The sequence below is a fragment of the Alosa sapidissima genome, chromosome 3 (assembly GCF_018492685.1).
Source record: "Alosa sapidissima isolate fAloSap1 chromosome 3, fAloSap1.pri, whole genome shotgun sequence".
NCBI classification, from domain to species: domain Eukaryota; kingdom Metazoa; phylum Chordata; class Actinopteri; order Clupeiformes; family Clupeidae; genus Alosa; species Alosa sapidissima.
Genome location: NC_055959.1, coordinates 14,045,598 through 14,059,090, shown reverse-complemented (window position 1 = coordinate 14,059,090; position 13,493 = coordinate 14,045,598). Strand labels below are relative to the sequence as shown.

The 13,493-nt window shown below is 42.7% G+C and overlaps 1 protein-coding gene across 3 annotated transcripts in view; it reads right to left on the bottom strand.

The window, feature by feature from the left end:
- Nucleotides 1-13,493, bottom strand: part of arhgap27l (Rho GTPase activating protein 27, like) — a 37,929-nt gene that overhangs the window by 2,132 nt on the left and 22,304 nt on the right. For 2 of the 3 annotated variants that reach the window (XM_042087864.1, XM_042087866.1), the window contains 16 exons: nt 10,214-10,696; nt 8,601-8,801; nt 8,220-8,300; nt 7,571-7,708; nt 5,718-5,807; nt 5,496-5,558; nt 4,722-4,789; nt 4,310-4,397; nt 3,880-3,981; nt 3,375-3,470; nt 3,180-3,243; nt 2,643-2,789; nt 1,460-1,558; nt 1,090-1,167; nt 350-484; nt 7-112 (listed from right to left, as the gene is read on the bottom strand). In XM_042087864.1, the coding sequence (XP_041943798.1) occupies nt 7-112; nt 350-484; nt 1,090-1,167; nt 1,460-1,558; nt 2,643-2,789; nt 3,180-3,243; nt 3,375-3,470; nt 3,880-3,981; nt 4,310-4,397; nt 4,722-4,789; nt 5,496-5,558; nt 5,718-5,807; nt 7,571-7,708; nt 8,220-8,300; nt 8,601-8,801; nt 10,214-10,696 (2,039 nt within the window). The remainder of the gene's footprint in view (nt 1-6; nt 113-349; nt 485-1,089; nt 1,168-1,459; nt 1,559-2,642; nt 2,790-3,179; nt 3,244-3,374; nt 3,471-3,879; nt 3,982-4,309; nt 4,398-4,721; nt 4,790-5,495; nt 5,559-5,717; nt 5,808-7,570; nt 7,709-8,219; nt 8,301-8,600; nt 8,802-10,213; nt 10,697-13,493) is intronic. The other variant, XM_042087865.1, reaches the window with a different exon arrangement.

The following is a 13,493-nucleotide window of genomic DNA, read 5'->3' as shown; positions in this document are numbered from 1 at the left end:
ACTCACCTGCGCAGGTGTTTGAAGAGGACCTCCATGGTGTTGTGGTTAGGTAGAGGGAGGGAGCGCACCAGGTCCTGCATATAGGAGACCTTCTGATTGTAGTCACTGATTTCTGCAGAAAAGAAAAATAATCATAAATCCAGACTTGTATATATGGCAAAGAGACAAGCAGGTAAACCTGAGCACATTGTATGTTGCTTTCACATTGTTGTTGAAATTTAAAAATTTTTAAATTTTCATAATATATTTTAAGTATATTATGAAAGGGTGATGTATGAATTATGAAAGTGTGTGTGTGTGTGTGTGTGTGTGTATGTGTGTGTCTTTTTAAGTATACGTGTGTACTGACTGATGGCAGCGATGAACTTGTCAAAGAAGCTGAAAGGGAAGAGGGGCTCGGGTAGTTCTCGGAGGAAAAGCTTCAGCGCTCCGGTGATGACGTGGATCTCCTCCCACTGCCCATCCTCTAGGTCCAGATTCTCATCTACATGCACACAAACACAGAGGGAACACACACGTTAAGAATGGACACTGTGTGGAGGGGAATACTGGACAAAAATAAACAATCATTATGGCTGAATTTGTACAGAATCTATGTGTACTGATTATGTACATGCACTAACTAACCAATGCAATGCAATTTGAGGTGATTCTGAAGGAGCTGATAGGGTAATCTTTCATATTGCTTATAATATTATATTTATGATACATTATATGATATTTATAGGGCAGCCGTGGCCTACTGGTTAGTGCTTCGGACTTGTAACCGGAGGGTTGCTGGTTCGAACTCCGACCAGTAGGCACGGCTGAAGTGCCCTTGAGCAAGGCACCTAACCCCTCACTGCTCCCCGAGCACCGCTGTTGTTGCAGGCAGCTCACTGCGCCGGGATTAGTGTGTGCTTCACCTCACTGTGTGTTCACTGGGTGCTGAGTGTGTTTCACTAATTCACGGATTGGGATAAATGAGACCAAATTTCCCTCACGGGATCAAAAGAGTATATATACTTACTTACTTATTCATATACAATAAATAAAAATAACAAAAAAGAGAAAGAAATTATGTATTACAAGGTGAAGTTTCTGACTCACCGTGGTCTGCTTTGTGCCGTAGTCTCTGAATGACGGCGAGGTTGCCACTGACCCTGTAGATTCCATCAACATCAAGACCTGGAGAGCAACATTAGACACGTTCCTTTCAGTCACGGAGAGAAACTAATTCCTCAATGTCTACTGGTATGTACATCATACAGCACGTGAAAACAACACATATCTAATCACAAAGTTGTAAAAGTTCTATAGATCGACTACCTATTATCCGACACAATTACAGCTGTGCACAGATTTAAATGGCTACATGTCATGATTTGTAGACTACAGCCCGTATTTCATATTTTGCTGTTTGGCTCGTAAGAAGTGACCCAGTCCACATCACTGGACACTGAGAGAAATAAGTGCCCACCTCTCCTCTCCACTGCCTTTATGCACTTTTCCAAGAACCGTGGAACGGTGGTGTTCTCTCGGTGGCACAGGGTATCCAGGTGACATCCAAACACAGCATCTGTGTTTGTGTGTGGAGAGAAGAGAAGAGGGGAAGGAGGATGTGAGATAACAAGCTATAACACTTAAAAAATTATCTTAGTTGCAATGTCATAACATCCACTTAGGCAATAGTAACGGAGTTCACTACCTTGGCCTCAGAGAAAGAAAAGGCAGGTAGAGGGAAGAAGATTAGAAGAAAGAGATGTAGATTGTGTTTCAAGAGTGTTTCATTATTTTCGTGGATGGAGTTCATACTAGTCCCAATACACTGCTCAAAAATCATTGTTTGGTTATGAACACAGGCAAAACTGTTATGAGGCGATTGTTTGATTTTGCTGTCAGACATTCTGTGAGTGTAGATTGAGAAAGGAGAAAAGTTAAACAGTGCATATTGGTGGGAGTGGTAGGATTGATATTCTTAAGATAATTATCTATCAGACCACTGATACAGTGTTAGACTTACACTTGGGAAAATCCTATACTGAGACATTCGAAATGATGACGTTACAATCCATGTCACCATATTTCAAATGATTAAGTAACTTTCTCTTTGCAGCTTGAGGGTGAAGTGTGGGTGGGTGGGGAATGTCCCTTGTCTGATTAGTGAAAGGAGTTCATCCCCTTCATCATAACAACACTCAGTCAGTGAAACCCCACATGAAGAGGAAAGGGAAAATGAAATAGCAGGTGAAGGGAGAAGTACACACAGGTGTGTTTACATACCTAACCTGTGACATAGCAACCATGGTTTGTTGATGACTTAATTGTCTGAGCATTGTCATACACCCACATTTGACACACCCACTAACCCAGAGCCTAATGATTAACTGATAAATGGTTTCAAAGAAACAACAAAAACACCTTGAGCCTGCTGATATCTATATCTATCTATCTCTATGTTTGTATACAGAATGCTTCATATAAGAGCTTGACTTATATGATGCTCTGTAGTGATGTACTCATAATAACACACTAAATGATGCCAAGACTCACAGGGACATGGCATCAATGAATGAGTGTAAAGACAGACTGTAGGATGGGATGTTGAGGATTAAATTCCTGACAGACAGTAAAGACAGGTTTAAGTGGTGTCTCTAACTCACCCTTAATGTAGCCCTTCTCCTTGACCGCCTGCAGCGTGGGTCGCCTCTGCAGGAACTTCCGCAGCTTGGTTCTGACCCGGCCCTGATCCGAGTCCCCACTGACGCTGACGCTGGCGCTGGTACTGGTGCTGGTGCTGCTGCGAAGAGCTGTTAGCGTGGCAGACATAATGGTTTTGTTCAAGATAGCAAAAACAAAATTTTTTTATGTTTGTATGTGTGTGTATGTGTTTGTACTGATGTGTGTGTGTGTGCGTTTGCAGGGTGTGTGTGTGTGTGTGCGTGTGTGTGTGTGTGTGTGTGTGTGTGTATGTTGTACACACACATAACACTATGTAGGAGCAAAGTGTATTTGTATTTAAATCACATTCAGTACAGTGTGTGTGTGTGTGTGTGTGTGTGTGTGTGTGTGTGTGTGTGTGTGTGTGTGTGTGTGTGTGTGTGTGTGTGTGTGTGTTATAGCCACAGATCCCTTTTGAGAGTCAGAGTCATTTGTATCTGTGTAAAAGTGAACTTCCATGCTCCATCTGTCAGACTCACATCTCTTTCTGTCTTTGTCATTCTCTAAATCCTCCTCCTCCTCTTCTGAGACGTGACTTTGTTCCTGGGACACAGAATCACAGGATTAACTTACACATAAAACAAAACTCACACCAAAACGACAGCCCAGTTGTACTGGCATCTCTTCAGCGGAGTACCAGCAACCTACAGTAGAGGGCGCTGCATGCCACTCACCTGTCTGATGGCGTCCAGAATAACCTTGTGCCAATCGGTGATGATGCTGTCAGTGTCGTACTGAATGAGGTACTCAGACCCATTACGAGTCTTCAGCTGTCCAAAATATAATAAGTTAATACTATGTCAACATGTTTGGTTTAGTCTAGTTTAATTACAATGGTCTGACCCTGGTCTGTAGCTTGTTCAAACTATGCCAATGTATTGAGGTTTAATTACTAGGGCACCTTCCTTCTGGTAAATTGTAGTCATTGAGATCACTAATACTAACAGGAAAGTATGATAAGAATGATTAAGACACTATTATGCTATGTAGCTTAGGTATTTATGACATTGCATATGATAAAAGGCAAGCAAACATGCTATCTTTAGATGAAAGGTCATTCATAATCAGACGGATAATGCAACACTAGCATACAAAGTCACTTTAAACATCTTTCTCATATGAGAAGCCACAGTCTGCAGAGAAACGTCTTACTGAGAACTTTTGGTTGAGAAAACAAACCTCCAGAACGTTCTTCTTGCTGGATTTATCTCTAGACGCCCAAAGGACAGAAGCCCCCCTTAGTTCAACAGTGTACTCAGGGACGATCTGGTTCGATTTGCTCTGAGAGGGTCAGAATATACAGATTTCATCTTAGTCACCACTTCAGTAGGACCTCTGTCAATTGTTGGGCTTCAAAGGGGAGAATGTCTTCTGCAATAAGCCTCTCTAGATTCTTTGAGGATGAGGCTTCCAACAAATTTAAAACAGTTACAAAGCTTACAAGTTACAAGAGACCCTTAATCAAAAGGTTCATTGGATAACCTTAAAATGGTTTTCTAGAAAAGAGCAAAAGAACCAAGAACATATGACTGTACTTCCACATTCCACATTCACATCCACTGAACATATTAACTTAGTGGGAATATTGCTTGGTGGGAGGATTGCTTACAGAAGGTCCTGATGGTGCTGATTTGGGATCTTTATGGAATGTCAGGATACCACCATGGAGAACCGTCCAGGACTGAGACCAGTTCTTCCTGGAATAGTGAACAAAGTCCAAGGAAACAGGTATAAGACAACAGGTCTAATATAATGCTATAATACTGAGTGTCCTTACAATTAATTAAACAAACAATATTAGCCTGTGCATTTTATGTCAAAATGTATGTTTGTCATCAACCTTATGCCTACACCCCCAACCAAATCCTAATATTAACCCCAAGAACATATTCTTATAAACTTTACTATCATAACAACTACATTATGTTCATCAATTCATTACGTAGTAAGTTTTCTTACTTTGGATATCACCTTTAAGTGCAAGTTCAAGAGTGTTGTGTTGACCAAAGTTTCAAGATTACCTGAGTTTCTTTCCGCAGTCAACCACTTTGGTTTTGTTGAGAATTCCAGCTTTTTCCAGCAGGTGGCCCTATAAGACAGAGGACAGAGAAGTCAGAGCCTGAGACAGGTCACACTATGGGCATTTAAGGCCGACCCAATTTCAACTCAGGAAAGAGGAAATCCTGGAGAAGATTTTTATCAAGGTGAAACAGAGAAAGAAAGGAAGAACTGCACCTCTGAAGAGGACCAAGGTTAGTAAGGACAAAAAGCAAGTTATGTCTGCATATACTTTGAACTGAACCAAGGTTAGTAAAGACAAAAACTCAATTATGCCTGCATGTACCAGACTTTCACCACCGGTAAGATACCCCTTACTCAACAAGTTCTTCAGTTCTTGTAACAATCCAGTAGTTCACTCTACAGAGGACCCACAGTTGGTTCTGTAATCTAACTGTGTTGTAGACATTTACATTTAGAAAGACACCCAAGAGAAAAACATTCAGAAGAAGAGCTACCATCAGAACACCATCTCCCAGCAAACCCACCATGTTGCTGCCATAATGTGGGCTCTGAACAGGTGGCAAGCACATGAAGCCCTGCCGTCATAAGGGACTAATTAATGTGGACTAGAGATTGTACAGACATGCACAGTCCTCGGTCAAAAACTGACCCCAAAGTTTAGTATGAAAATATTCTGATATTCTAAATGAAAACAAAACACCCAAAGGTCCCTACACCACGGAATGGAAAATATATCCTGCCCAAAGCCATGGGCTATTTGAGCGAACACCCACTTGATAAATCTGCGAGTTTATGCTCGTATTGGACAAGTTTCTCCACAGTCTGACTTTACCATCCTTTAGGACACAAAAAAACAGAAGCCTGGCATGAACACAGGAATGATGATATCAAAGGATTACGTGGCAGGTAGAGTTGATGAGGTGGACACGATGGATGGGTATGTGCGTGTGTGCGTGTGTGTGTGTGTGTGTGTGTGTGTGTTTAGTATTACATACATGATGGGGCATCTCTGGAGAATTCCCTGAGCTGGCTGAGGCATCACTGGCATAGTCAGAAACATGTCTCCGGTGGGATGGAAAGAACTTCTGAGCAGGACACAAGAGATACACAGAGCACTGGTCAAACATAGGGCTCACTACAGTTACACAGCATGTACTAAGAACACCAACATTCTCTGAAATATAGTTAAGAATTTTAAGAGAACTAGATTCTAGAACTGATACTAGTGAATACTTCAGCTTTTCTGAACACGGTTCTAAAGTAGCACATTAAAGACTCTTAAAGGAAAATTCCGGTTTTTAGCACTTTTAGGCTCTTTTCTGGTTTGTTTTGGATGAACTAGAGTGGTGGACACCGAAATTTTGACGATTGGTCCTGTCTCGACTTTTCTGACTCGTTTTGAATCGCCTTTGACTTCTCAGGGTGGCTGGCAATGGGCATACTGTAGTAGGCTACTCAAACATGTCCTAAAACAACCCTTAACGTTCGTTTTCAAAACTGTGCAACTCACCGAGTGCACAGAAAAGGGCCTTAAAGTGCTAAAAACCGGAATTTTCCTTTAAAATAGAATCTGTAATGATCCTCTCAAAATATAAATAACATAAATCAAATGAACTGAACCTGCATCTAAGGAGCTTTCTGAATCTGGTCTTATTTCACAGACTAGCATGAAGGTCTTACTCCCAGCCATTCTGTAAACCACAGACGCTTAACCCTAATAACTCCACTATGTCATCCTGCGTGAAGGCCCTTTGGCAATGTATGTGTCGGTGTTTGGTGGGGTGTAGTGATGGCAGGTGTTTCCCTCTCCTGTGATGAGGTCAGTACGCGGTCAGGGCTCTCACCGCAAATAAAAACCATGAGCTGAAGCAGGGGAAGGAAGGCAGTCTGCCATGCCACTCCACCACAGCACGGAAAAAGAGCGTTACTCATGGCTGAGGGACGGATGCCCAGATGGACGGACGGATGGACGGACACAGTGTTCCACATCCGGCGCTGAGTAGCTCCAGGGGCATGTTCTCACTGTAAACCCTACTCACTCATACACTCAGATCCTGCTTCACCTATAAAACTTTACTATCCTGCCACTGTCGGCTGTTTACAGGGCAATCTGAAGCAGCAGATGAAGGTTGTGCCTGGGGTTGGAAGTGAACTTTTAGAAATGTGAACCACTGACCAGCCACTGACAGATAAACGGTCAAATTCACCAGCCACCAATCATTATTTTGTATCCGAAATCTGTGCATCCATGCTGCCTTTTTCTAGCCTGACCGACATAAAAATGTAGGGTCTGGGCACTCACCGTTCGCAGTGCTCAGTCCGAGGGGCGGGATAATCGGTTGTCTTTTAAATTCCCTCTGCACGCAATAGGACAGCGCTACGAGTCCCATGCGTTTCCCACTAGCGGAGCTAGTTCGCTAGTTCAAACTTTTGCCAACTTAATAAAAGCTTAATTCGTGTCACACTGTTCGCCAACAGCAACATCTATTTTATATGTTTTCAAATAGCAGGGAATTCAAGCCAAACCGTTGCAACTCTGCCATCAATCATTATGTTAAGCCCGCCTAATGACTCTATACACGATTTGATTGGCCTGATAGAAGTTTAATTTTTCGAGCTCACAAGCCAACGGAGAGTTGCTAGACTAGCCCTGGCAACAAATGTAATTTGCTGCCGCTAGGGTGCGTCTAGATTTCTAGGCTAGCCTTTTTCCCTCTCTGTTTCCTTCATTTGGAAGCAGCAAAGGTACTGTGAGTTCAGTGCTTGTTGAGTAGTGAGTGTAAGCATGGTTATGTTCTCCTAAAATAAGTGCTTCAGAACCAGAGTGGGGTCGAGATGGCCCCCTCACCGTGTCGTCTGCAGGTGGGATTACTATCGGGCCAATGGTGTTTCTCCAGTTCTTCAGAACCGGTGTTCCCTCTTGGTCCACTCCGTTGCCCACAGCCGGCTGGCTGGGGGGAGCTGGCGCCTGTGGAGCCTGTGAAACCTGAGTAGATTATGAGATGATGAAGAGTCTTATTAGGTTCAATTCAAGCATACATGTATACATATGACATGAACTAAATGTCCATTTTTGTCTACACAGATTACAGATTCAATTGAAAAGACACCCAGACTATGCAAGAATCTTGTGTGACTAAAACTTATTATTGCGATGTTTATCAACTCTTTGCCAGAGTAAGACATTGACAATATTAATACCAGACATTCCATCCTTTGCCATGCTTCCAAAGTTAGTGTCTATTCCGAGAATTTTTAATAAATAAGTGTCTCTTGAAAACAATTACCATTATTGGACCGATCTAAAGCTTGTGTTGTCGCTAGATATTGAGTCTGTTTTTATGCATGCCACATGTGTATCTGTTGTTGCTTTGCTGTTGGTTTTTAATATGCCAGACATTCATTTTAACACTGGATACACTAAATCACACACACACACACAGACACACACACACACACACACACACACACACACACACACACACACACACACACACCTCTGGAAGGGTCCACTGCGACTTTGATCCATCTCTCAGGTAGTAGTAGGTTTTCCCATTTTTATCTTTAGATTGTAACCACTATTGAACAAATAAACAGCAATGTAATTAGATTAAGATGGCATATACAACACCTATTACCCTTCTTAAAACTTCCCGCATGCTCTACTTTGGAAACACCTTGTATTGCCACAGTGCATGAAAGGCGCTATACAAATAAACTCTGATTTGATGACTTTAGACATCATCAGGACAAACATTTGTGCTTAAGTTCACACATTCATTGGGTAAAGCTCATAATTACATGCAGCAGCAATTCCTAGACAAATTCCCTAGACAAATTGTCAATTCCCAGGCAGAAGTCCTGAACAGAACTCTCACCTGCTCCTGGGTCCGGTCACTGGTGAAGACGGTCTTGCCGTCCGGCTGCTGGTTGCGGGTCCAGCCTACAGGGACGCTGGGCTCCAGGTTGGGCTTGGGGATGACCATGCGCTTGATGGAGGGGACGTCCCGCCCAAAGACCGGTGGGGACAGAGGGTCCTCCGGCTCCTCAGTGGGGTAATCCTCCTCAGGCAGAGGGGGCTGCTCACATGGGAGGCAGAAACAAGAGATGGAATGGAGGTCAAACCGATTCTATCAAACTTGTTGTTACGACAGAAACATATTTCAGTGAACTAAAAGCTCTTTCATCTTGCCGCTTAACCAAACTAGAGAGGTCAAGGGGTCAAGAGGTCAAGTTTCCTCTTCGAAACGAGATGTGTACACAGCAGAGCTAAAAACAATGAGATACTTGAAAGGTTTCAATCCAATAAGGTTTATCCAATTTGTACCCACAGAAGAACATGAGTATAAAGGTTTTATGGTAACACTTTACTTGACAGTATCATGAACACATGACAATGTCATGACAAATGAACCCTAACCCTAACTCTAACTCTAACCCTAAACCTAACGTTATTCCTAACCCTAACTTGTTATGACAAAACCCGAATGACACTTAATGACATAGTTTATGTCATAAACGTTTATGACTTGTTTATGACACATGACAGTGTCATGTCACTCTTATGTCAATACTGTCAAGTAAAGTGTAACCGGTTTTATTTACTCATTTTAAAATATATTACCTATCTAGGGATGTAACGATTATCGGTATAATGGTAAACCGTGATAAAAATGTTGATGATAATAATTACCATTTTCATTTCAAACATCATGATTATCACTGTTGATTACCGTGGTGTGGAAACCGTGTGTTTAATCCTTCCCAGCTTCATCCGAGCCTGCTTTTGACATATACTGTAGTAGGCCTGGTACAATGGAACAAAACTGGTACCCTACTGATTCTGTTGTCTAATTGATGGTTTTAACTACGATTCGGATTAGGCTACACCTGATTTTAAAAGGCGGAACTTTTTCACCGCAAAATGTGCACTGTATCATGTAGCCACTCTGTGTCTTTTTATGTTCACGTCCACATTAAATCCATTCCACTCACGTTATCAGGAGAATACAGTAGCCTAAAGTTTTATTTTGAACACTCACTTTGGTCTCACTCATTGCATCCAAATAACAGAAATAGCAAACTCCAAGTTATGGTAGGGTAAGTTAAGCTATAAGCACATAGCCAATTAAACATGAAGAAAAAAGTGAACGGGACACTTTTTGAAACTATTTCAGCTTGTGTAGGCCTATCAGTGCTTTCTGAACATATTGAACACACTTTTAGAAATACCGTGATAATCCCGAAAACCTTGATAATTTTGGTCACTATAACCGTGAGGTTCAATTTTTATACCGTTACATCCCTATACCCATCCCTCCCAGGTAGCACTTAAGAGCATCTTGAGCATCTTAAGAACAGCTAACTGGAATGAGGCTCAAATGCAGCTCAGTGGCTGCGGGGACCTTAAGCCATAAACAAGCTCTGCAATGTGCAACAAATATACTCCAATAACACATTCGATCTACATTCCCCCTAGTAGGAGTCTTACCGGTCCATCGCTATGCTGTCTTTGCAGACTCTGGTACTCCCCAGGTGGCGAGGCAGGGGAGGCGGGGGAGGCGGGGGAGGCAGGGGAGAGGGCATTGGGGGCTACCCAGGTCGTCTCCTTGGAGGTGGAGTTGTAGTAGTAATGACGGCCGGTGGACTCGTCCAGTAGCTGCTCCCAGTCCGAGCCCCTGGAGGAGGTGGGGGAGGCGGCGGAGAGGGGCGAGGCCAGCGAATCCATGCCTGGCCCGGGGAGCGGGCTGTGGGGGATCTCCCACTTGCTCTGCCCCGTCAATGGCTGGTAGAAGAAGTCTTTGCCGCTGTCTTTATCAGTGTGCACCTCCCATCCCTCCACGGACAGCGAGGGGTGTGGCGGAACACCGGGCAACGAGGAAGAGGAGGAGAGCGCCGGTGGGGCGCGCGGTGTAGTCTTCTTCAGGTCGGTCACGTTGGCGTACACAGCTGTGGTGGGGTTCTCATTCTCTGCCTGTGGAAAAGACATGTCAAGGTCAGTCATGTTATGCTATCCGCCATCAAAGGTCATTTTTCCAGTTAGGATAGACCAGCGTGATCCCATTTTTTTGTTTCTTCATTGGAAACAACTGAAAAAAGACACTAGTGCTCCGAAAAAAAGAAAAGAAAAATTATGCTATGGACACTTTCCCTAAGGTTAATGGGTATCCAACCAGTTCCATTGTTTTATGTAGTAGATTAACTTTTCTGGTGGTTTGCCATCATTTATTCCATCTTTGTTGTTCTTAAATTATGATATGAAGTAGATAATAATAAATGAGACTAGTTCTGAGAGCCTGTGTTGTGGGAATCTTAAAGGAAAGTAAAAATGCAAATCAGTAATTGGCAACATTCCCATTGAACACATCCAGAAGAAATGTTGATGTCCACACACTGATTTAAACAGTCAAACTGAAACACATGCAAAATACATGTAGCATAAACGATAATGATTTGAACATTTTTTCAAGTTCACAAAAAGAATGCAGATAACTGTTTTTTTCATGTAATGTTAAAGGTGCTCTAAGCGATGCTGGGCAACGTCACTTCTGTTGACTTTCAAACAAAACAGAGAGCTAGATCGCTACTTCCTCCCCCTCCCTCCCATGCTGCTCCCATGCAATTTAAACTCTCCTACACGCGCATCTCGTCTGTGATTTGCTGGAACAGTTTGTTCTGTTTTCATGGGCTAGGTTTGCCCAGGTTGTTTTTGTTGCCGTTCTTGGAGCCTGGGCTGTCCACAGAGATCGCTTTTTTTTACAGTGTATTCAGGACACAGACAGCTAGTGGTTGGTTAGGTGCTGTTTGCAGTAAGTGACATAAAATGTTTTAGCCTAAAAAACGCGTGGCATCGCTTAGAGCACCTTTAAAGTATTAGGACCTAATCAGGTCCACCATAGTGCCTCGGAGAGGCTTGTGCTGGCGGTCATGGGAATCAGAGCAGGACACACTGCCCTGGGGGGACCACCAAGCCTCTGCGCCTCTTTCCCACACCAAACAAAGCCCAGTTGAGGGATAGGGTAACAGTCAAACAAACAGCCCACTCCTTCTCCTCTCTCCCTCTCTAAATCCCTCCTTTTTTCTTGCTCGTGGACCAAGACCTTTTTCAGAGACCCTTCTTGTTGCAGGTACACCGTCATTACTAATGCTGTTTTGAACAACTGTGTAAACTCTAAAACAAGTTCATGAGCCTAAGGATAACCTTCTCTACTATAACTACTGCAGAACAACTTCACTGCAGTAGCTCCACTCTTCATTCTAGTAGAAAGCTGAGAGGAGTAACAACAGCAAACTGTCACTGTTGCGTAATTACAGAGGGCTCTGAAGTGAAATGATCCGCAAGCATAGCAACAGGAGCCACTGCATTGCCTTTCTACACCTGGGCTACACTGGGCAAGTAACTGAACCGTTCCGTTTGCGTAGCGTAAAAATAGTTTTAGAAGACTGGTTTAATTATGACCGTAGGGCCTAGGAGGACCACCTTTTTTTTGTATGTTGGTCTTAAGGGGCCATGTCAACCCATCCCATTACCACTTATTTCATGTATAGCGCCACCTAGTTAAAAATTAAAAAGCAGAAAATTAGGTGTTGTAATCACAATATCTCTAGCTGACATGGTCAAAACTGCACGAAATTGAAAGCGTAGGATCATTATGACACCCTCCTAATGCATGCCAAGTTTCGTTGACTTTCGTTCATGGGGGGCCATACAATACATTAATTTATGTGTACATTTAGTGATCGTACACCAACAGAGTTTTCTGTTAATATCTTGAGAACCGTAGGGCCTAGGATGACCAATTTTTTGCGTATGTTTGCCTCCAGGGGTCATGTTAACCCATTCCATATGCACACATGTGCATAAATAGATATTCACACACAAACACATACAGGCACACCCACAAGCACATGGACACACACACACACACACACACACACACACAAACATAAACACATACACGCACATAGGTGCACAATTAAAGAATTTCTCAGAATTATGAACAGGCAAGATGGGGGTGGGGTTGTATAAAATGTTTTTACATGTGAAATCTATGAACTAATCATGTTTTGGTACTTGTTGTCTAGCAGATACCAGTGAGAATTGAGTGTGCATAATGCAATTCAGTGAGACAGTTAGAATCCTATATGCCTTTCACCTTTTGTGTTTAGCCAGCAGCAAGACCAGCAGATACCCTAACTTTGCTGAATTACTGAAGCAAGGAGGCTTAGTTAGTACTTGGATAAGAAACCTCCTTGGAAGAGTATGATCCTGCTGGAAGCGGTGTTGGTGGCTGGCCAGTAGGTGGCACACTTCCCTGTGGCCAAAAGCCACCAAACAAATATCAATCCCAATGTCCTATTGCAGTGACAGGGACACTGTACTGCAGGAGATGTTTTCCTTTGCATGAATGTTAAATTGAGGTCCTGACTCACCATGGTTGTTAAAGATCCCATGGCACTTATCGCAAAGAGTAGGTGGTTCCCTGATTTGCTTTATTTATGTATACATACATAAAGACATACACACATGTACGACGGAGTATTAGGGCCACACATGAAGGAAGAAATATTTTTGCCATGACGAGATTAAACTCGCCATGTCGACATTAAACTCGACATTTCAAGAATAAAGTTGAAATGTAATGTCGACTTTAATCTCAATGTATCGACTTTAAAGTCGCCATGTCGACATTAAACTCGACATTTCGAGAATAAAGTTGAAATATCATGTCGACTTTAATCTCGACGTGTCGACATTAAACTCAACATTT